The 21,867-nt window shown below is 42.4% G+C and overlaps 1 protein-coding gene across 6 annotated transcripts in view; it reads right to left on the bottom strand.

Annotated features, from left to right (window-relative positions):
• The window catches only part of LOC122556864 (histone-lysine N-methyltransferase, H3 lysine-36 specific-like), a 300,867-nt gene that overhangs the window by 223,358 nt on the left and 55,642 nt on the right, over positions 1-21,867 (bottom strand). For all 6 annotated transcript variants that reach the window (XR_015759842.1, XR_015759841.1, XR_015759843.1 and 3 more), the window contains exon 3: positions 20,208-20,346. Coding sequence is in view for 3 of the 6 variants with exons in the window: in XM_087995531.1 (XP_087851657.1) it covers positions 20,208-20,346 (139 nt within the window). In the remaining 3 variants the exon portion in view is untranslated. The remainder of the gene's footprint in view (positions 1-20,207; positions 20,347-21,867) is intronic.

Raw genomic sequence — 21,867 nt, 5'->3', positions numbered from 1 at the left:
TTGGTAGTACAGAGCTTGAACACTGCTGCAGATAGACATTCTTTCACAGGACAATTTAAGAATAACAACGTAAATGCAAAAACAAATTTCACTGTATGAGATGATGATCATGATTGGATGGCAAGTAGACCGATTGGTAGGGGTGATGCTATAGAGAATGAATCAGTTAGAGATGACTGACAGTTAAGTCCAAATCTGATGCTGAAATAGGGCAAACCAAAGCCATTCTGTAGAATAAAAGCAAGCCCAGTCACATTTCTAGCTATATAAACTCAAACAGGCTGTTACTGTGGTTCCGTAAAAGTCCCCAATCTACCTCAGATTGCTTGGAAGGGAAAAGTATCTCAAATTTTTGAACAAGAGATTAAACTAGTTGGTTCATGTTAGCACTATGCAGCAGCAATAAGTACAATGTTCACCACTACCAAGATGCTTCCATCAAGTCAAAAAGACATTCGGCCTACCACATTGAATGATGCAACATATAATTTTCAGTGCCATAGTGATACTAGGTATGCAGGCTTTATTTCTGAAAGTTTAGCAGGAATTATCAAACAGCATATCTCTTCAGTTGTTTGCAATAAGATATGACTCTACATTAACCAGCCATGTTTGTAAAACTTTATACACAATGTGCTTCCACAACTTGACAGTATTTGCTAAGCAATCCAGAGTTTGCCAAGACTTCTGCTGGCAACCAATTATGAAGGGGAGAAAGTGAGGACTGCAGATGCTGGAGATCAGAGCTGAAAATGTGTTGCTGGAAAAGCGCAGCAGGTCAGGGGGCATCCAAGGAGCAGGAGAATCGACGTTTTGGGCATAAGCCCTTCTTCAGGAATGAGCCTCATTTCTGAAGAAGGGCTCATACCCGAAAAGTCGATTCTCCTGCTCCTTGGATGCTGCCTGACCTGCTGCGCTTTTCCAGCAACACATTTTCAACCAATGTGAACTCAATGGAGTGCACCAATGCGTAATAGAATACAAATTAATATACAAGGCTCTCTATTTTGCAGGCAGAAATAATATGTATACACATTAATAGTCACAGGAACATTCAAATGTTTCAGTTTTCAAGGTAATGCCCTGACCAAACAACCTGCCTGATTTAAGACACAAAGAAAGCTACACTGAACTGTCATTACGTAACTGCTGCACTGTTGATGGCTATACATCTCACTGTATAAAAAAGCAAATTCCTTTTACAATGGTATTTTTCATATTTGTTCCAATGAGTATAAGACAAATTACTTGGTGAAAATGTATTTTCCCCAAAAAATATGTAAATATCTGCTGAACGTTTCCCCAAATGACAAACATCTGGATCTCAGTTGGCACACCACGATGAAGAGACAAAATCAGGGGAGTAAGGCAAGAGAATCAACTGCAGGCTGATAACGTAGAATAGAAAATCATTGTTGTGGTTCTGTTCGCCGAGCTGGGAACTTGTGTTGCAGACGTTTCGTCCCCTGTCTCGGTGACATCCTCAGTGCTTGGGAGCCTCCTGTGAAGCGCTTCTGTGATCTTTCCTCCGGCATTTGTAGTGATTTGAATCTGCTGCTTCCGGTTGTCAGTTTCAGCTGTCCGTTGCAGTGGTCGGTATATTGGATCCAGATTGATGTGGTTATTGATTGAATCTGTGGAGGAGTGCAATGCCTCTAGGAATTTCCTGGTTGTTCTCTGTTTGGCTTGTCCTATAATAGTAGTGTTGTCCCAGTCGAATTCATGTTGCTTGTCATCAGAGTGTGTGGCTACTAAGGATACTGGTCGTGTCGTTTCGTGGCTAGTTGGTGTTCATGGATGCGGATCGTTAGCTGTCTTCCTGTTTGTCCCATGTAGTGTTTTGTACAGTCCTTGCATGGGATTTTGTACACTGCATTGGTTTTGCTCATGCTGGGTATCGGGTCCTTTGTCCTGGTGAGTTGTTGTCGGAGAGTGGCTGTTGGTTTGTGTGCTGTTATGAGTCCTAGTGGTCGCAGTAGTCTGGCTGTCATTTCAGAGATGTTCTTGATGTATGGTAGTGTGGCTAGTCCTTTGGGTTGTGGCATGTCCTCGTTCCGTTGTCTCTCCCTTAGGCATCTGTTGATGAAATTGCGGGGGTATCTGTTTTTGGCGAAATACATTGTATAGGTGTTCTTCTTCCCCTTTTTGCAGTTCTGGTGTACTGCAGTGTGTTGTGGCTCTTTTGAATAGTGTCTTGATGCAACTTCTTTTGTGTGTGTTGGGGTGGTTGCTTTCGTAGTTTAGGACTTGGTCTGTGTGTGTGGCGTTGATGATCCGGTGTGTGTTCTCTATTTCTGTGTTTTTAATGATTACAAAGGTGTCATCCACATATCTGACCCAAACACAACCTCAACACCAAGGAGAGGGAAGTACTAAAATCACCAAGAAACGATAAGAACGTAATCATACTACCAGCAGACAAAGGCAGAATGACAGTCATCCTGGACAAAGCAGAGTACATCCAAAAAGCGCAACTACTTGCAGATACTAACACCTATCAAAAGAGGGAATTTGACCCCACCCCACAGCTCACCAATAGGATAAACAACACACTGAGGAACCTACAAAAAACGGACAGATAACCAGGTTTGACCTACAAAGAATGAAACCTGAAAGCAACAACACCCCCAGATTCTATGGACTACCTAAAGTGCACAAACCAGACATCCCACTCAGACCCATAGTATCACTACCAGGGACACCATCACACAAACTGGCTAAAGAACTACAGCAGAAACTGAAACGCTTGATCAACGGATCCAGACACTCTATACAATCAACACAGGAATTCTTAGACATCATCAGAAATATACACATAGACAAGGAAGAAACCATGGTCTCATTCGAAGGAACGGCACTGTTCACCTCTATCAACAAAACCCTAGCCAGAGAAACAATAGCCAACCTGCTGGACATACAGAACAGACAACAGGACGGTGAACCTATCAACAAAGACGGCATACTCAAACTACTGGACCTGTATCTCACAACACACTTCACATTCAACAACCAAATATATGAACAAATCAACAGCACACCCATGGGCTCACCCATCTCTGGACTCATAGCAGAAGCGGTAATGCAAAGATTAGAACAAACAGCCTTACCGCAAATTCAAGCCAAACTCTGGGTCAGATATGTGGATGACACGTTTGTAATCATTAAAAACAGAGAAGTAGAGAACACACACCGGATCATCAACGCCACACTCACAGGAATCCGATTCATTGGAGAGGAAGAAAAGACCAACTCCCATTCCTAGACGTGATGGTACAGAGAACACTGAACGGAGAATTCACCACAAAGATGTACAGGAAAGCCACACACACAGAGCAAGTCCTAAACTACGAAAGCAACCATCCCAACACACACAAAAGAAGTTGCATCAAGACACTATTCAAAAGAGCCACAACACAATGCAGTACACCAGAACTGCAAAAAGAGGAAAAAGAACACCTATACAATGTATTCGCCAAAAACGGATACCCCCGCAATTTCATCAACAGATGCCTAAGGGAAAGACAACGGAACGAGGACATGCCACAACCCAAAGGACTAGCCATACTACCATACATCAAGAGCATTTCCGAACTGACAGCCAGACTACTGCGACCACTAGGACTCATAACAGCACACAAACCAACAGCCACTCTCAGACAACAACTCACCAGGACGAAGGACCCGATACCCAGCATGAGCAAAACCAATGCAGTGTACAAAATCCCATGCAAGGACTGCACAAAACACGACATAGGACAAACAGGAAGACAGCTAACGATCGCATCCATGAACACCAACTAGCCACGAAACGACACGACCAGTATCCTTAATAGCCACACACACAGATGACAAGCAACATGAATTCAACTGGGACAACACTACTATTATAGGACAAGCCAAACAGAGAACAGCCAGGGAATTCCTAGAGGCATGGCACTCATCCACAGATTCAATCAATAAGCACATCGATCTGGACCCAATATACCGACCACTGCAACGGACAGCTGGAACTGACAACCGGAAGCGGCAGATACAAACCACTACAAATGCCAGAGGAAAGATCACAGAAGTGCTTCACAGGAAGCTCCCAAGCACTGAGGATGTCACCTAGACAGGGGACGAAACGTCTGCAACACAAATTCCCAGCTCGGCGAACAGAACCACAACAACGAGCACCCAAGCTACAAATCTTCTCACAAACTTTGAATAGAAAATCATTTATTCAATATTGGCAGTGACCAATTAAGATCAACATTTATTGCCCAATTTAGGTGGCGAGCATACGCAAGAGGGGGATGGGACAGCTGGCCTATTCATCCATGACAAGGTACACATAGAAGTCTGTTTGTGAGGAATCCCCAGAATTGCGACCCATTGAATGCAGTGTGACTTGGCAGATGAATTTGCATGCTCTCATGCATCTATTATCATTGCCATTCCAGATGGTAAAAATTGCAGGTATGGGAAGTGGGACAGAAGCAGCCTTTTCAAAAAAGAAAATAGTTCATGACTGTCAGCAAAGATATATCCCAGTAAGGAAGGAAGATTCTAGGAAGGGGATAAGTTGACCATAATAAACTAGGGAAGCTAAAGAGAGCATCAAATTGAAAGAAAAGCATACAACGTAGCAAAGGTTAGTGCTAAGTCAGAAGATTAGGAACATCTTCAAAGCCAATATAAGATGATCACAAAAATAGAGGGGGTGAAAGAAAAATAAACTCAGCAAACTAGCAAGTAACAAAGACACACCTACTAGAAGACAGGCCTGCGTAGACACACCTACTAGAAGACAGGCCTGCGTAGACACACCTACTAGAAGACAGGCCTGTGAAACAAGAAAAGGACAAATTGATAATTTAGCTATGCAAGGGCCTTTGGGGAGGAGTGACCATAATATGATGAATTCTTCATTAAGACGGAGAGAGATGCGGCTGATTCGGAGAAGCATACTTAACCTAAACAGAGAAAATGATGATGCTATGGAGGTGCCATAAATTGGGTAGTGTCACTCAAAAGTACGACAGCGGACAGGCAATGACAAACATTAAGAGAAAAAAAGTAGCTGGAAGAATTGCAAAAATTGTTCTTTCCTGTCTTTTTTCCTGAAACAGGAAAGAGCTGGTCTCGGCTCACAAGGAAATTCTGGATGGTATTAAATGCACATAAGGGGCGTACAAATTGGCTAAAAAGAAACAGCAGCAGAGCTGAGGATTGGGAGTAGTTTAGATATCAGCAAAGGATGACAAAAGAAAGTACAAGGTTAAGTTTTCAAGGAACATACAAACTGATTGTAAAATCTGTTATGTGAAGAGAAAATGATTAGTGAAGACAAATGTAGGTCACTTAGAACCTGAAACTGGGAAAGTTACAATGGGAAATAAAGAGATGTCAGATCAATTAAACACATAATTTGGTTCCACGCTCAAAGGAGGAAACAAAGAACATCCCAAAAATGTGGGAAACAATCTAGAGAGGAACTGAAGAAAATCAGTATCAGTAGGAAAATAATATTAGAGATTAAAGGCTGACAAATATGAGGTTCCAACAAACTACACATCAGAGTAGGTAGGGAAATGGCTGTAGAAATAGCAAATGCATTTGTGGTCATCTTTGAAGAGTCCATGAACTCTGGAACATTCCTATGGATTTAAGGGTAGATCGAAGAATTTTTTTTAAAAAAGTAGACACAAAATAGGGATTTAAATTGACTGGTTAGCTTGACATTGGTAGTAGGAAAAATGTTAGAATTCATAAGATTTAATGGCACAGCATTTGGAAAACAGTGACAGAATCAAACAAACAGAAAGCTTAAGTTTATGAAAAAGAAAACCCAGTTTAAAAATACATTGGAATTTTCAGAATGTAGAGCTGATAAAGGGGGTGGCGGGGGAAATCACAGGATGTGGTTTACTTGGGCTTTCAGAAAACATTCGATAGCATCCTACACTGAACCACAAGATCATATTAACTAGGAACTGGGAGTCGGCCATTTGGCCCCTCAAGCCTGTTGCGCCATTCAATTGGATCATGGGTGATCTGACGCTCTTCACATCCACTTTCCTGCATTGTTCTCATAAACCGATTCTCCTCGTGATCAAGAATCCCTGCCAGTTTTAAATATACATAAGGAGTGTGCCATGTACTTCTCTATGACAAGGTCTTCCAAAGACTCAACCCTCAATGTTTCATTTCAGTGTTAAATTAGTTCTGCTTAATTCTGAAACTATGCCCGCTGGTCCTAGACAACTATGAGCAGAAACATCTCAGCATTCAGCCTCCTGTCTGGGTAATCAAAGATGGAGGATGGGAAAAATTTCTGGCTGTAACAGCTGCTTCTTTTTTGAGGTATTTTAAGTGCTGGAGGTGATTTCCTCAAATTCCAGGAGCAGCAATTACTGTTTTAGTGTTTTGGGAACAGCAGTTTTAAAAGGGAGAAGGACAGACAACAAAAGAAGCAGATAGAGAGAGAGATAGAGAGAGAGAGAGAGAGAGAGAGAGAGAGAGAGAGAGAGAGAGAGAGAGAGAGAGAGAGAGAGAGAGAGAGAGAGAGAGAGAGATGAGGCAGTGTTTTGTAGAGGAATAAGACAATGTCAATTTCTGGGTCTGTAGATTGTGAAGGAGCAAAAATGGCATTTAGTAGAGTGATATGTACTTTGCATCAGATGTGGGAGTTTAAAGAGAGTTTAAGGTTACTGCGGATTAAATCTGCCATAAATGCTGTTGGATGCGAATATTGTCAGATCAAATGGATTGGTTGGAGAGACAGTTAGAAGCAATGAGGAATTTGCAACAGCAACAGTTTGTGATGGATGGCAGTTATAGGAAGGGGGGGAAAAAGGCTCATAGATGGGTTAAACTCCAGGAAAGGTAAGAGAGGTAGGCACCAAGTGCAAGAGTCTTTTGGGGATATACCCATTTCAAACAGAAATGCTGGTTGGAAAATGTAGAGGGTGATGGATTCTCAGGGGAACGTAGCACGAACACCCAAGTTTCTGGTATTGAGACTGGCTCTAATGCAACGAGGGGTACGCTGGCTTCCAAGAGATCAATTGTGTTAGGGGACTCTCTAGTCCGAGGTACAGACAGACATTTCTGTGGCCAGCAGCGAAAAATCAGAAAGGTGTGTTGCTTCCCTGGTGCCTGGATCAAGGATGTCTCAGAGAGGGTGCAGAATGTTCTCAAGGGGGGAAGAGGGGCCAGCAAGAGGTCATTGTCCGCATTGGAACCAATGACATAGGAAGGAAAAGGTTGAGATTCTGAAGGGAGAGTATGGAGAGTAAGGCAGGAATTTAAAAAGGAGGTCCTCAAGAGTAGTAATATCTGGATTACTCCCGGTGCTACGAGCTAGTGAGGGCAGGAATGGGAGGATAGAGCAGATGAATGCATGGCTGAGGAGCTGGTGTATGGGAGAAGGATTGACTTTTTTGGATCATTGGAATCACTTTTGGGGTAGAAGTGACCTGTACAAGAAGGACGGATTGCACCTAAATTGGAAGGGGACTAATATACTAGCGGAGAAATTTGCTAGAACTGCTCGGGCAAATTTAAACTAGTAAGGTGGATGGGGGGAACCCAGGGAGGTAGTGAGGAAAGAGATCAATCTGAGACTGGTATAGTTGAGAACAGAAGTGAGTCAAACAAACAGTCAAGGCAGGCAGAGACAAGGTAGGATGAATAAATTAAACTGCATTTATTTCAATGCAAGGGGTCTAACTGGGAAGGCAAATGAACTCAGGGCATGGTTAGGAACATGGAACTGGGATATCATAGCAATTACGGAAACATGGCTCAGGGATGGGCAGCTTATTGTTCCAGGATACAAATGCGACAGGGAGGCAACAGAGGAGGGGAGTGGCGTTTTTGGTAAGGGGTAGCATTACAGCTGTGCTGAGGGAGGATATTCACAGAAATACATCTAGGGAAATTATTTGGGTGGAACTGAGAAAAAAAGAAAGGGATGATCACCTTATTGGGATTGTATTATAGATTCCTAATACTCAGAGTGAAATTGAGAAACAAACTTGCAATGAGATCTCAGCTATCTGTAAGAATAATAGGGTGGTTATGGTCGGAGATTTTAACTTTCCAAACAGACTGGGACTGCCATGATAATAAAGGTTTAGATGGAGAGGAATTTGTTAAGTGTGTACAAGACAATTTTCTGATTCAGTATGTGGATGTACCTCCTAGAGAAGGTGCAAAACTTGACTGACTCTTGGGAAATAAGGCAGGGCAGGTGACTGAGGTGTCAATGGGGGAAGCATTTGGGACCAGCAACCATAATTCTATTAGATTTAAAATAGCGATGGAAAAAAGATAGACCAGATCTAAAAGTTGAAGTACTAAATTGGAGAAAGGCCAATTTTGACGGTATTATGCAAGAATTTTCGAAAGCTGATTGGGGGCAGATGTTTGCAGGTAAAGGGACAGCTAGAAAATGGGAAGCCTTCAGAAATGAGATAACGAGAATCCAGAGAAAGTATATTCCTGTTAGGGTGAAAGGAAAGGCTGGTAGGTATAGGGAATGCTGGATGACTAAAGAAATTGAGGGTTTGGTTAAGAAAAAGAAGGAAGCATATTTAAGGTATAGACAGGATAGATCGAGTGAATTCTTAGAAGAGTATAAAGGAAATAAGAGTATACTTAAGAGGAAAATCAGGAGGGCAAAAAGGGGACATGAGATAGCTTTGGCAAATAGAATTAAGGAGAATCCAAAGGTTTTTTACAAATACATTAAGAATAAAAGGGTAACTAGGGAGAGAATACAGCAAGGCGTCCTTTGTGTGGAGACACAGAAAATGGGGGAGATACTAATGAGTATTTTGCATCAGTGCTAACTGTGGAAAAGGATACGGAAGATATAGACTGTCGGGAAATAGATGGTGGCACCTTGCAAAATGTCCATATTACAGAGGAGGAAGTGCTCGATGTCTTGAAACACGGAAAGGTGGATAAATCCCCAGGACCTGATCAGGTGTACCCTAGAACTCTGTGGGAAGCTAGAGAAGTGATTGCTGGGCCTCTTGCTAAGATATTTGTATCATCGATAGACACAGGTAAGTTGCCGGAAAACCGGAAGTTGGCTAACATGGTGCCACTATTTAAGAAGGGTGGTAAGGACAAGCCGGGGAACTATAGACCAGTGAGCCTGACATTGGTGGTGGGCAAGTTGTTGGAGGGAATCCTGAGGGACAGGATGTACATGTATTTAGAAAGGCAAGGGCTGATTAGGGATAGTCAACATGGCTTTATGCATGGGAAATCATGTCTTACAAATTTGATTAAGTTTTTTGAGGAAGTTACAAAGAGGATTGATGAGGGCAGAGCGGTAGATGTGATCCATATGGACTTCAGTAAGGCGTTCGACAAGGTCCCCCATGGGAGACTGATTAGCAAGGTTAGATCTCATGGACAATAGGGAGAACTAACCATTTGGATACAGAACTGGCTCAAAGTTAGAAGACAGAGGGTGGTGGAGGACTGTTTTTCAGACAGGAGCAGAGGGTTGTTTTTCAGACTGGAGGCCTGTGACCAGTGGAGTGCCACAAGGATCAGTGCTGGGTCCTCTACTTTTTGTCATTTACACAAATGATTTGGATGCGAGCATGAGAGGTACAGTTAGCAAGTTTGCAGATGACACCAAAATTGGAGATGTAGTGGCAAATGGAGTTTAATTCAGATAGTGAGAGGAGCTGCATTTTGGGAAAACAAATCTTAGCAGGACTTATACACTTAATGGTAAGGTCCTAGGGAGTGTTGCTGAACCAAGAAACCTTGGAGTGCAGGTTCATAGCTCCTTGAAAGTGGAGTCGCAGGTAGATAGGATAGTGAAGGTGGTGTTTGGTATGCTTTCCTTTATTGGTCAGAGTGTTGAGTACAGGAGTGGGGAGGTCATGTTGCGGCTGTACAGGACATTGGTTAGGCCACTGTTGGAATATTGCGTGCAATTCTGGTCTCCTTCCTGTCAGAAAGATGTTGTGAAACTTGAAAGGGTTCAGAAAAGATTTACAAGGATGTTGCCAGGGTTGGAAGATTTGAGCTATAGGGAGAGGCTGAACAGGCTGGGGCTATTTTCTCTGGAGCGTCGGAGGCTGAGGGGTGACCTTATAGAGGTTTTCAAAATTATGAGGGGCATGGATAGGGTCAATAGGCAAAGTCTTTTCCCTGGGGTCAGGGAGTTCAGAACTACAGGGCATCGGTTTACGGTGAGAGGGGAAAGCTATAAAAGAGATCTAAGGGGCAACGTTTTCACGCAGAGGGTGGTACGTGTATGGAATGAGCTGCCAGAGGAAGTGGAGGTGGTTGGTACAATTGCAACATTTAAGAGGCATTTGGATAGGTATATGAATAGGAAGGGTTTGGAGGGATATGGGCCGGGTGCTGGTAGGTGGGACTAGATTAGGTTGGGATATCTGGTCGGCATGGATGGGTTGAACCAAAGATTCTGTTTCCATGGTGTACATCTCTGACTCTGTCAAGCCCCTTAAGAAACCTGTATACCTCAGAGATCACATAGAATCCCAATGTGTTTAACCTTTGCTCATGACACAAACCCTCCATAGTAGGAATCATGTTTGTTAGCCTTCTCTGAATTGCCTCGATTTAAATAATATTTTTACTTAAATAGGGTGACGAAAACTTCCAACAATACTCCAGATGTGGTCTCACCAGCAGCTCGTACAACTGCAGTAAAACATCTCTGCCCTTATACTCCAATCCCCTTGAAATAAGGGGCAATATTCCATTAGCCTTCCTGATCACCGGCTGCACCTGGATTCTAGCTTTTGTGTTTTATGCACAAGTACCCCCCAAGTCCCTTTGTGTTACAGCTTTCTACAGGTTTTCTTCCATTTAAATAATATTCTATTCTTTTGTTCTGTTCCAAAGTGAACAAGTTCACAATTTCCCACATAACACAGTACACTATTTGTTAACTTTTTGCATTCTTAATTAACCTATCAATATCTCTCCACAAACCGTTCCAACTCTTTCTCCTGCCTTTCCACTTATTTGCAACATCTGCAAATTTGGCAATAGTACATTCACTTACACATGATTAAAAAACAGTTGGAGGTCAAGCACATACCCTTGTAAAATCCCGATGGTCACAGGTTGCCAACCTGAAAAAGAACCCCTTATCCTCACTTGCTGTTTCATGCCCATTAACCAATTCTCTCTTTATACCAATATTACCTCCAATTCTGTGGCTCTTATTCCATGAGTTAACATTGAGGGGTACCTTGACGAACCCCTTTAAGTTCAAATACAATGCATTTACTGGTTCCCCTCTATCTGCTATGAAGGGGACATCCTCAAAAAAAAACTAATGAAATTAGTCAGACCTGATTTCCCTTTCATGCACCCGATGTGGCCTCCTCTATATTGGGGAGACAGGCCGCCTACTTGCGGAACGTTTCAGAGAACACCTCTGGGACACCCAGACCAACCAACCCACCACCCCGTAGCCCAACATTAACTCCCCCTCCCACTCCACCAAGGACATGCAGGTCCTTGGACTCCTCCATCGCCAGACCATGGCAACACGACGGTTGGAGGAAGAGCGCCTCATCTTCTGCCTGGGAACCCTCCAACCACAAGGGATGAATTCAGATTTCTCCAGTTTCCTCATTTCCCCTCCCCTCACCTTGTCTCAGTCAAATCCCTCGAACTCAGCACCACCTTCCTAACCTGCAATCTTCTTCCTGACCTCTCCGCCCCTACCCCACTCCGGCCTATCACCCTCACCTTGACCTCCCTCCACCTATCGCAATTCCAATGCCCCTCCCCCAAGTCCCTCCTCCTTACCTTTTATCTTAGCCTGCTGGACACACTTTCCTCATTCCTGAAGAAGGGCTTATGCCCGAAACGTCGATTCTCCTGTTCCTTGGATGCTGCCTGACCTGCTGCGCTTTCCCTTTCATGTAGCCATGCTCACTCTGCTTTATTAGATGATCTTCCAAATTTTCTATGATTTCCTTAAAATCGATTCCTGTACTTTTCCAACAATAGACGTTAGACTTATCAGCCTATAGTTACCCACTTTTTGTCTTCCTTTTTGAATTGGGATGCCCATATTGGCAATTTTCCAACCCTCTGGCACTTCCTCAGAATCCAAGGACTTTTAGAAAAATACAACCAATACATCCATTTTTGTAACTCCCCCTGTTAGTATCCTAGTGAGCAAGCCATCAAGGCTGGGGACTTCTGTCTTTAGCCCCATTAGTTTGGCTAGTACTACTTTGCTAGCAATAGCGATGATACGTCATCACTCCCCCATATCTTTTAGTTTAATGTGATATTCATAGCATTCCAATGTAAGGACTGATGCAAAATGTCTATTTAATTTTTCTGCCATTTCCTTTTTTGCCATAACCACCTCACGAGGAGCCTATGTTTTTCTCCATAACTTTCTTCTAAGACGCCTATATTCAGTGACCTCTTGCTTCCTTTCATATATTTAAGACTGTAAAAAGTAAGAGTGGAAGCAAGGCCATTCAGCCAATCGAGTCCACTCCACCATTTACCCACACTCTCCCCGTAGCCCTTAATTCCTTGCGAGATCAAGGATTTATCAATCTCTGCCTTGAAGACACCCAACTTCCTGGCCTCCACTAACGCTCCGTGGCAATGAATTCCATAGGCCCACCACTCTCTGGCTGGAGAAATGTCTATTTCCATTCTAAATTGACCCCCTCTGATTTTAAAGCTATGCCCACAGGTCCTAGTCTCCCCGCCTAACAGAAACAACTTCGCAGCGCCCACTCTTTCCAAGACATGTATTATCTTGTTAAGTTTCTATTAGATCTCCCTTCAACCTTCTAAACTCTACTGAATACAATCCCAGGATCCTTAGCCAATCATGTGTTAGGCCTACCATTCCAAGGATCATGCATGTGAATCTCCGTTGGACATGTTCCACTGCCAGTATGTCCTTCCTGAGGTGTGGGGCCAAATTTGGACACAATATTCTAAATGGGGCCTAACTAGAGCTTTATAAAGTCTCAAACACATTCCTGCTTTTATAATCCAACCCTCTTGAGATAAATGACAACATTACATTTGCTTTCTTAACCATGGATTCAACCTGCAAATCAACCTTTAGAGAATCCTGGATTAGCATGCCCAGATTCCTTTGTACTTTGGCTTTATGAATTTCCTCACCATTTAAAAAAAATAGTCCATGCCTGTATTCTTTTTTCCGAAATGCAAGACCTCACACTTGCTCACGTTGAATTTTATCAGCCATTTCCTGGACCACTCTCCTAAAACTGTCTAAATCTTTCTGCTGCCTCTCCACCTCCTGAGTACTACCTGCCTGTCCACCTAACTTTGTATCGTTGGCGAATTTCGCCAGAATGTCCCGTGTCCCTTCATCCAGATCATTAATAAAGTGAACAAGATTAGGCCCCAACACTGAACCCTGCGGGACACCACTTGTCACTAGCTGCCATTCCGAAAAAGAAGATTTTATCCCAACTCTCTGCCTTCTGTCAGACAGCCAAATCTCAATCCATGCCAGTAGCTCACCTCGAACACCATGAGCCCTGACCTTACTCAGCAGCCTCCCGTGTGGCACCTTATTAAAGGGCTTTTGGAAGTCTAGATAGATGACATCCCCTGGATTTCTCTGGTCTAACCTACTTGTTACGTCTTCAAAGAATTCTAACAGGTTGTCAGGCACGACTTCCCCTTACTAAATTCTAATCTGACACTACACTTCCAAGAATTTAGAAATCTTATCCTTAACGATGAATTCTAGACTTTTACCTACAACAGAGGTTAGGCTAATCGGCCTATAATTTTCCATCTTTTGCCTTGATCCTTTCTTGAACAAGGGTTACAACAGTCATTATCCAATCATCTGGGACTTGCCCAGACTCTGGTGATTTTTGAAAGATTACAACCAACACCTCTGCTATTTCCTCAGCCACCTCCCTCAGAACTCTAGGGTGTAGCTCATTGAGGCCAGAAGATTTATCAATTTTTAGATCTTTTAGCTTTTCTAACCCTTTCTCTTTTGTAATAGCTACCATACTCCACTCTGCCCCCTGACTCTCCTTAATTGTTGGGACATTGTGTCAGTCTTCACAGTGGAAGACATGAGTAAAGTATTTAAGTTCTTCAGCTATTTCCTTATCTCCCATCACAAACCTTCCAGCATCAAGTTGGAGTGGCCCAATTTCTACTTTTGCACATGTGTTTTTTACGTATTGAAAGAAACTTTTACTGTCATTTCTAATATTACTGGCTAGCTTACCTTCATATTTGATCCTCTCCTTCCTTATTTCTTTGTCCTCTGTTGTTTTTGTAGTCTTCCCAATCTTGAGATTTCCTAATGCGCTTGGTCACTTCATAGGCGCTCTCTTTTTTTCTTTGATGCATTTTCTGATTTCCTTTGTCAGCCATGGCTGTCTATCCCCTCCCCGGATTATCTTTCTTTTCTTTGTGATGAACCGCTGTACTGCATCCTCAATTACACCCAGAAACTCCTGCCAGTTTTGCTCGACTGTCTTCCCCACTAGGCTCTGCTTCCAGTCGATGTTTGTCAGTTCCTCTCTCATGCCCTGTAATTACTTTTATTCAACTGTAACATCATTACATCCTATTTTGCCTTCTCTCTTTCAAACTGCAGACTGAACTCTACCCTATTATGATTGCTGCATCCTAAACATCCCCTTACTTTAAGGTCTTTTATAAAGTCTGGCTCATTACATAGCATTAAGTACAGAATAGCCTGCTCCATCACAAGCTGTTCCAAAAGTCCATCCTGTAAGCATTCTATGAATTCCCTTTCTTTGGATCCACCGGCAACATTACTCACCCAGTCCACCTGCATATTGAAGTCTGCCATAATCACCATGACCTTGCCTTTCTGACAAGCCCCATCTATTTCCCGGTACATCTTGCATCCCTCGTCCTGGTCACTGCTGGAAGGTCTGTACATAACTCCCACTATGGGTTTTCTGTCTTTATGGTTCCTCAACTCCACCCAGACTCCACATCCTCTGACCCTGTCATTCAGTGTCATAGATTTAATCTCATTCTTATCTAACAAGGCAACCCCGCCCCCTCTGCCCATCTCCCTGTCTTTTCAATAGGTTGTAAATCATTGAATGTTTAATTGCTAGTCCTGAACCCCCTGCAACCACGTCTCTGATACCTACTACATCATAATCATTCACGATTTTTGCCGTTAATTCATCTGCTTAAGAGTACGAGCATTTAGATAAAGCGGCTCAATGCTAATTTTCTTATTCTCATGATTTCCAACATCTCTAGTGATATGTCCTTAAGTTATCGTTCCTTTTTGCTTTATTCCTAGTCCACCTTGAACTTAATCTCTGCACACATTTTTATGGCTGCTTTTGTCAGTTTTTATATCCATTACTAGTTTACTTTTCCTCTTATCTTTTTAGTTCTCTTTTGCTGTTTCTGAATTTATGCTAGTCTTTGTAGCCACCACTGACTTTTGCATCATGTTTTCTTTCACATTAATACTCTGAACTTCCTTGGATAGCCATGGTTAGTTTATCCCTTGCAAAATCTTCTCTCGTTACTAGTACATATTTTTAATCCAGATGAAGGGTTTATGCCAGAAACATTCGGCTCTCCTGCTCCACAGATGCTGCTTGACCTGTTTTTCCAGCACCACCCCTTTCGACTGACTTCTCCAGCATCTGCAGTCCTCATTTTCTCCTAAAGGTTTGCTCGGTCATGAATTACTTCCTTAATTGTCACATCTTACAGTAATTCTTGCTAATCCAGCCTCCCAGTTCACTTTAACTATCTTTAACAGCTCGGAGGTAGGGTCACTGGACTTAAAATGTTAACTGATTTCTCGCCACTAACCTGCTGAGCTTTTCCAGCAATTTGTTTTTGTTTCTAATTTCCAGCATCCACAGTTCTTTTGGTTTTCACTTTAATTCTATCCCTATTTCATCGTTAGTATGTAAAGTTAAAGCCCAAGGGATTGGGGGCAGTAGATGGGAAACTGGCTGGTAGTCAGGAAATAAATAGTAGGAGTAAATGGATCATTTTTAGAGTATTAGTCAGTGACCAGTGGTGTGCCACAGGGATTAGCGCTTGAACCCAGTGATTCATAATATATACTGATTGACACAGGGAGGATAAGCTGGGAGGAGGATGCAGAGATACTTTAGTGCAATTTTGACAAATTGAATGAATGGGCAAATACATGGTGCAAGTATAAATGGGGATAAATGTGAGATTATCCACTGTTGCTAGCAAGAACAATAAGGTGGATTATCGGATTACCCTTTGGTTCAGAAAGGGCAACATGCAGTGGGACCTTGGTGACCTTTTTCACCATCACAACGCATTCAGATGTATTCAGGTATAGAAGGACTTTTATGAAGAGGGTTTGAGTAAATTGGATCTGTGCTCACTGGAGTTTAGGAAAATGAGGAGACCTCATCTGGAGTACACAATTCTTGGTAAGATAGATGGAATTGTTTCCTCTCGTGGGACAGTCAAAGAATGGAGGGTGCAATCTTAGATTAGACAGTTGCCCATTTAAGACAGATGAGGAGGATCTTTTTTTTTGAGATGGTGAATGTGTGGCTGTGAGTCCCAAACTAATCAATACATACTTCAAAATCGGACAAACATTTCTTTGGTACACCCATTTTTTTTTTGCCAGCTGAATTGATTTCAGGTGTCACATTTACTTGCGATAACTTATTTTCAGACCGGAGATGAATTTCTAACAGTGCATACAACAAGCTAAGGGATCAAAAGCATTAGTAGATTTTTGGATTCAAATAACATTGTCTTTAACTGCAAGCACGGACGTTTTCAAGATCTGCTCAACTGAACTCCAACTATTCATGAACATGGATCAGAGCAAAATGCAGAGTAAATTGCAATCTTCTGGGTTAGTGGAAAACCTGAGCATGCCTGTACATGCACAGGCTTTCCAGTTTGGCTTTCCACATGCAAATCTCTCTACTGACAAGCGCTCCCTCCTGCACTTCATGTACACCAGTATTGAAAATGCGAGCTCAACAGGTATGTTGTCACAAATAGCATGAGCGCAGCAATAACATGGCCATAGAAGGTTAGATATTCGTGTATCAGACAGCCAAAACAGGTACAAATTCATCTCTCCAAACTTCAGCCTCAGTGAGATCCATCTATAGCTCTGCACGTTTCTTTTAATCAGTTTATGTGATGAATTAAAAGAAACTGAACTAAATAGTTCGTGCATCCTGTCACAGCCTTTCACATTTGTTTAGGGGGAAATAGAATTTAAACTCCTCCTGCAGTGCTCGGAGATGCTTGAATAAGAGGTTGTGCATCTGGACAGCTGCCTCTACCGCTGACAAGGTGAGTGGAAACATCAAGTGAACCGGTCACCGACTCTTGGCAAAGGCCCAGTTTTAACCTAAAATCTTGAATCTTGGATGGCTAGAACGCCCCCTTCTTCCAAAGCATTTTACCACTCAGTTCATTCAGATGGCTTAAAACATCAGAAAGTCATGCCAGCTGAGCCCACCAGGAACTCTTTATAAAGGCACGCATTGTTGAAAACTCAGTTCACTCTGGAGCACATGAACATGGAAAAGTAACTTCCCCATGACAACAATTGCAACCCAGTGTCTAACAGTAAACTCTGCTTGACCCTCTGTCTCTACACAAAATAGTAAACAAAACATGATTTCAAAGGCTGATTTTATACGATTTTCACAGCTTACTCAAATATCATAGCTAACTTTTGTGAAATTGTTTTGGCTACAAGTGCTTCACACTGGTGGATGCAATGGGTGATCGGACCATCAGGATTTTGCTCTTTCATCTTACTGACAAATCCTTTTACTTTCCCCACCATGGAGGCGACTCTGTCAGTGCAAATGCTCCAATGCATGGCCCAGATATTTCCAAGTTGATATCTGGTGTGTGTAATATTTCTCCACCAGTCGCATCACTCAGTTGCTCCTTACAAAAGGAAAACTTCCCCTGAATGGATTAGCTATTAGGCAACATTGTCACCAATTCACCATCTAACTACTGTCAGAATATGGAATTTTGTTGATTTATTTACATCAGCTCCTAACATCACACCAATGCAATTTTTTTAAAAAACACACAGATAGGACTAAGGTTTCAGCAATGGTACGTCACTTCTTTGATTTTGCTACAAGCTCAACTGCAAAGTAACTAGCAACTGGAGCTTTACTCTCTCTCTCTCTCTCTCTCTCTCACACACACACACACACACACACACACGCAATAAGACACCTGGCTCGCTTGATGTTTTGGTGCCTCAAGCTCATGGGCAGATGGGAGATATTGATTGATTGGTGTGAACAGGATGTACTTGAGTAATTATATACATTGTTTGGGTAAAAACAATATCTACCTTACAAGGTACAACTTGGTAAGTTTCTCTGGAAATGTACTCAACCAGGCCAGTGATGAGTATTCCAGCACAATCAGTACTTGCAGAGACATATTCAACCGTACTGTGCAAGTCAGGAAAGTCTCTTGCCACATTAAAACCAAATTCTCTCATTGTCTTATAGCTGCAATATGGAGGTAGCTGATCCTATCACACTTCTGGTCAAGGTGACTACTGAAATTTTGATGGCTGAAAATATCTAACAATGTTAAGGAATTCTTGTGGAAGATAGTATCATTGATACTCTCATAGTATTATTAGTCATTTATGAACCCAAATCTGGGTATTGTCTAAGTCCTGTTTCAATATCTAAGGAATTACAAACAGAACTGACACATTGTCTCCATAATAAGTGAGGATGTTTGCTGATGCAATGCAATGCAATGCAATGTTTTGATGTTACAGCTAAGTCAGCTGAGGCTAGGACACAGCACTGAAGAATTCCTATAACAAGAGGGAAAGGAGAAAGTAATCTGGCATGCAAGCAGCGAAGGGTCCTAAAAGAATTGAGCAGTCACAATCTACAGCTGAAAACAACAAATGCTGGCGATCACAGCAGATGAGTCAGCATCCATGGAGAAAGAGCAAGCTAATGTTGAGTCAAGATGACTCTTCACCAGAGGTGAAGCAAAGTGTGGAGGGGGCAGCATTTATTTTACAGTTTTGGTGAAGGATGGGCGGGTGGGAGGTGTACAGTACTGGGGGGAAAAACAAAAAGATGGTGATGGTTCAGATGCAGTGACCGGAATATGAGAATGGCAGAACAAGGGGGTGTCTAACAGCCAGACTTTAAAGAATAGACAGTCCCAATGGGATAAGGAGAGGGGAGAGGAGAGGAGAGAGGACATGATGAGAGAGAGTATAACAAGTAAAACTAAAAGAAAGGAACGGAATGGGAGTTAGTTCACAATCTGAAGGTGTTAAACTCAATAATCAAGTCCAGAAGGCAGTAAAGTGCCTAATCTGAAGAGATGTTGTTCCTCCAGCTTGCACTGTGATTCACTGGAGCATTGCAGCATGTCAAGGACAGATAAGTGGGCATGCAATCAGGACACTATTAAAACAAATGGCTATGGGAAGGTCAGGGTCCTGCTTGTGCACAGACCAGAGATGCTCTGCAAAGCGGTCACCTAGTCGGTGTTTGGTTTCTCCAATGCGGAGTAGGCCACATTGGGTGCAGTGAATACCGTACACAAGATTGAAGGAGATACAAATGAAATACTCCTTCGCTTGGAAAGACTGTTTCGGCCCTTGAATGGTGAGCAGGGAGGTGAAGAAGAGGCAGGTGTTGCACTTCTACACAAACATGGGAAGGTGCTGTGGGAAGAGGGTGTTAGAGGTCGACGAATGGACTAGGGTGTCTCAGAGGGAATAATCCCTGCATAATGCAGACAGGGGAGTGAGGGGAACATGTGTTTGGTGGTGGCGATGATCAAGAGTTGTCTGAAATGGTGGAGAATGATCCTTTGAACACGGAGTTTGGTGGCACGAATAGTTGAGGACAAGAGACCCGATCATGCTTTTGACAGTGATGGGAAGGGTCAAGGGCTGAAGCATGGGTGATATGTCAGATGCGGTGAGGGCCCTGTCAACCACAGTGGACAGGAAACCACAATATTGGAAGAAGCAAGCCATGTCACTAGTGCTGTTTTGGAAGGTAGCATCCTCCAAACAAGTGATGTAGGCAAATGAACTGCTTCTGATGAGAAAATATTTTGCAACATATGGAGCTCAGCTCAGCAATGGGCTTCACATTTCTTTCTCAAAGTTTTGCATTTAAAACACCTACCTTTCATTTTGGAGTGAATCTTCAGTAGAGGATCAAGACAGACAGCACTAGGCCACCAAGGACGTCTACTAAACTTCACCCATACCAAATCTCCAACCTCAAATTTCACTGGAATCACCTTCTTCCGTCTTCCAGCACACTGAAATCAAAATTACTTAAAATCAGACTAATGTCTCATGTGATATTATTTCTCAAACATTTTAAAATACAATCAGGGACAACCAGTCAAGTTATTTCAATCAAAATGCAAATACAACTTCATACTGCAAGGTGCCCTTATTATAATGGAGGGAAAGTTAAAAGTGCATTACTGAAAAGAAGTATCAACATAACAACTGAGCTTTTACACCTGACTTACATTATTGTTCATGAAAATTTAAATAACCATGTCCAAGGATGCAAATCATGCCTAATTCGTCTGACATTTCAATGATAATGGAAAATAAAATTCAAATTGTGCTTAAATCTCTGAAAAGAAGTTCACAAGATTGGGCAACTGCTTCCTTGACTAAAAGAAATCTTTGGCACAATTACAGATTATTGTCAAACACTACTTTAGGAACACGTGGACAAAATCTGTCATTATCCCCTTGTTATGGTTCTGAAGAGAGCATCCACTCCGTAAAAGCGAAAATAATTGTGCACCTTTTATGTACATAAGATATTTCAAAATGTTCAAAATAGGAGGTAATAATTATTTCAGAAAAATTCTAAGCTAATTTGAGCCACAAAAAATAATTTGAAAAAAGTTGCCTTTATATTAGATTACATTATTTACAGTGTGGAAACAGACCCTTCGGCCCAACAAGTCCACACTGACCCGCCGAAGCGCAACCATTCCCCTACATTTATTCCTTCACCCAACACTACAGGCAATTTAGCATGGCCAATTCACCTAACCTGCACATGTTTGGACTGTGGGAGGAAACCCACGCAGACACGGGGAGAATGACTATGTGGAGTTTGCACAGTCAGTCACCTGAGGCGGGAATTGAACCAGAGTCTCTGGCACTGTGAGGCAGCAGTGCTAACCAATGTGCCACTGTGCTGCCCATTTGAAGCAAAGAATGTTCACTTTTTTTTAATACATCAAAATGAAAGATCAACCAATTACTGGAAGGGACTTTGAACAGAACAGATTCTGTTTTTCAAACATGTGTAAACAGATGACATCAGCCTCCCTCAATAATTAATAAATAGCTTAGTTAGGAAGCCTGTAGGCCTAGGTACCTGGTTTAAATTGTCTTGCAGACTTTTTTTTCTAATTGATAACGTAGAAGGTAAAAACGGAATTAGAAAAATATAACACTCACTTCGGCTCAGACTTGGAGGGCCGAAAGGCATTTTCCTGGGCTGTAAATTTCCTTTTTTTTTTAAAAAACACCCATGCCTAACAATAGCTGTAAAAAATGTGGTCTCCTCTATATTGGAGAGACAAAACGCCGACTGGGTGATCGCTTTGCTGAGCACCTTCGGTTTGTACGCAATCAGATCCCGGACCTTCCCATGGCTTGCCACTTCAACACACAATCCTGCTCCCATGCCCACATGTCTGTCCTTGACCTGCTGCAATGTTCCAGTGAAGCTCAACACAAACTGGAGGAACAGCATCTCATCTCCCGACTAGCCACATTACAGCCTGCCGGTCTCAACATTGAAT

The sequence above is a fragment of the Chiloscyllium plagiosum genome, unplaced genomic scaffold (genome assembly GCF_037043375.1).
Source record: "Chiloscyllium plagiosum isolate Xiang-an unplaced genomic scaffold, Cpla_swu_hap1 HiC_scaffold_16, whole genome shotgun sequence".
Taxonomy (NCBI): domain Eukaryota; kingdom Metazoa; phylum Chordata; class Chondrichthyes; order Orectolobiformes; family Hemiscylliidae; genus Chiloscyllium; species Chiloscyllium plagiosum.
The sequence above is the reverse complement of the archived record's forward strand: the minus strand, read 5'-3'. Positions and strand labels throughout refer to the sequence as shown.